Here is a 2,939-nt window from a genome sequence, read left to right as displayed (position 1 = left end):
TTTAGTGTCAGATAAGAATTTCCCATTGTATGATATGTTACATAGTTTTTAAATCTAAATTTTTTGGATAGGCTCACTGGTTGCAACAGAAAGGCCTGCTGGCCTGTTCTTCTGATATTTAATCTATTAAATCTTCTGATCTATGAGTTAGGAATATCTTTGCAATCTTTTGAACTTTTTAATTCCTTAGTATTTCTTTGTAACTTTCAGAATATAAAGTTTGATTTATTTTAGGCAACTTATGCTTTTTTAAATGCTGTCACGCATAAAATTACTTTCCTAATTTATAGCAGATTTCCTCAGTTCTATCTTAAGGAAACACGATCAGTGCTGGTAACCTTTATAATCTGTGGTTTATTAAACTCATTGATCATTTTAATCAATATGTTTTAGACAACCAAGAGACACTACACATGGGTTCATGATCTGTGTAATAGATTGTTGCATTGGTTCCTAGCCATACTGAGAACTGAAACTTCCCCTTCAATCTGTAACTAGGACTCCCCCAGCATAATTTTCAAGGCAAGTAGAAAGGGTGTGTCTTTTCTGAAGTCTAAGTACAGTTTTAGAGAGATCTCCCTATGGTTTTCTTCTTTCTAATGTTTGCCTGAGTTTAGAATCAAGATCATCCTAGGATGATAGTAAACTTTAGAGCTAAATCTGAAAGGTGTAAAGAGGTGAGGGATCATGAAAGCCAGGGCTTCCTGAGAAAGAAATCATTTAAGAAAATATATAATTTATCAATATGTCATCAAAAGTCACTTTATGAGTTTTCTCCAATGGAGTGCCAGTGGATTTGCCAGCTCTCTCCAGGTCAGATCCCATGTACAGGACTAGTTGGCCAACACAAAATGAACTCAAGTAGTATTTTCATGGGCTTTTTTATTTTATTCGAGATTTTTTTTTCTTATTGGTTTTTCTGTTTGTTCTGATTTTCAGAGTTTGTTTTTGTTTTAAGAGAGGGGGAGAGAGATGAGCTGGGTGGGTAGGAAGGTTGGAGGATCTAAGAGGAGTTGGGGAGAGAAAAGAGCATGATCAAGATATATTATATAAAAAAGTTCAACACAAGAACATGAAAAACAGCACATGAATGTCTAACTTATGAACAGAGTGAACAGAGTAGTAATTGGTGGCTTCAGTGAGAACTGGTAAAGGAGACCAAATGTGATTGTTTAGGAACACAGAAGACAGGCTGTCTACGGTTAGGAAGAGAACAAAGAAATAATCATGTTAATATAGATCTTCTCCTGGCCGTGTGTCAAATAAAGAAGAACATTAAATTAGGAGAAGGTACAGAAACAGGGTTAGAGGAATATATATCAGCACAAATCATAGCTATACAAAACAAGCTACAGGAAAAGAGTGGACGTGTATGCACTATTTGCCTACAGGGGAGAGGCAGAATGTGGTAGAAGGTATCATCCCAAATATTTATAATATATATAAAATCCAAAAAAGTATCATGCTGTGTTCAAATAAGCTTAATTACTTTTTAGGTTCCGGAGAGATCCTGAACTATGTCAATATTATCCACCCAAGAAATCTCAAATAGCAGCACATCAATGGCCCCTACTTTCCTGTTAGTGGGCCTGCCTGGCCTGGAAGCCGCACCATCCTGGTGGACAGTTCCTCTCATCACTGTCTACCTTCTCTCTGCCCTGGGTAATGGTACAATCCTCTGGATCATTGCACTGGAGCCTGCACTACATCGCCCAATGTACTTCTTCCTCTTCTTGCTCAGTGTATCTGATGTTGGCTTGGCCACTGTACTAATGCCGACCTTGCTAGGCCTGGCCTTTGCAGATGTTCATGCTGTCCCTGCCTCAGTCTGTCTCCTACAGATGTTCTTTGTGCATGTCTTTTCTGTTATGGAGTCCTCCGTCTTGCTTGCCATGGCATTTGATCGGGCAATGGCCATCTGCCGCCCTCTCCACTACCCAGCACTCCTTACCAATGGTGTCATTAGCAAGATTGGCATGGCTATTGCTTTCCGATGCCTGAGTCTCCATCTACCCCTGCCATTCCTGTTGGCTCACATGCCATACTGCCGTCCACCGGTCTTAACACATTCTTACTGCTTGCATCCAGATATGGCTCGCCTAGCGTGCCCAGAAGCATGGGGTGCAGTCTACAGCCTGGTTGTGGTACTGTCCGCCATGGCACTAGATCCCCTGCTTATTTTCTTCTCCTATGGCCTGATTGGCAGAGTATTGCAAGGTGTGGGATCTACTGAGGATCGCTGGAAAGCCGGTCAGACGTGTGCTGCCCACCTCTCTGCTGTGCTCCTCTTCTACATACCCATGATTCTCTTGGCACTCATTGACCGATTCAAGTTGCCACTCCCTCAGCCTGCCCATACTCTTCTCTCCTATGTCCACTTCTTGCTTCCTCCACTGATAAACCCAATTCTCTACAGTGTCAAGATGAAGGAGATTAGAGAAAAAATTCTCAAAAGGGTACTACCCATGAAAGTTGGTTCTTCTCAGTGAGGGAAGGTGTCCTCTATGCTTGTGGTATGGAGCTCCCCAAACAAAGGCCTCCATGATGAAAACTCGGTTCACTATGCATGATTGGTTATGTAGGTCCGTGCATACCTGCACACACATTAGCTACTTTTTTCTACAAATGTGTATGTGCATGCTGAAGAACACATAAAACCTCCAGAGAAAAGAAGTGATCCATTACTATGGCACTACCTATCATGGTGTTAGAAAGAGCTGGATGCTATCGCTTGTCACAGTCATCCTAGCATGGGACATGGTTGTTAACTCCATCACTGTATACTAGGCAACTGAGAAGAGTGGAGAATCTAAAGCTGCTTGAGAAAAGAAAGAGAAGATGAGCCTCTTGCACAGCTGATTCAAGACTTTTCACCTGAGTTGCTACTCATAATAGTATTCTTAGTGATCCTCAGAGGAACAAACATCTCTTATTTGTGC

The 2,939-nt window shown here is 41.3% G+C and overlaps 1 protein-coding gene across 1 annotated transcript; it reads left to right on the top strand.

The window, feature by feature from the left end:
- The first annotated feature begins 1,517 nt into the window (after positions 1-1,517).
- On the top strand, positions 1,518-2,489 carry Or51s1 (olfactory receptor family 51 subfamily S member 1). The gene has a single exon (XM_050131073.1). The coding sequence runs from the start codon at positions 1,518-1,520 to the stop codon at positions 2,487-2,489; it is 972 nt and encodes a 323-aa protein (XP_049987030.1).
- The last annotated feature ends 450 nt before the right edge of the window (positions 2,490-2,939 follow it).

This window comes from Alexandromys fortis, unplaced genomic scaffold, assembly GCF_014885135.2.
Source record: "Alexandromys fortis isolate MF-2015 unplaced genomic scaffold, M_Fortis_MF-2015_v1.1 scaffold_360, whole genome shotgun sequence".
In the NCBI taxonomy this organism is placed as follows: domain Eukaryota; kingdom Metazoa; phylum Chordata; class Mammalia; order Rodentia; family Cricetidae; genus Alexandromys; species Alexandromys fortis.
The sequence above is the reverse complement of the archived record's forward strand: the minus strand, read 5'-3'. Positions and strand labels throughout refer to the sequence as shown.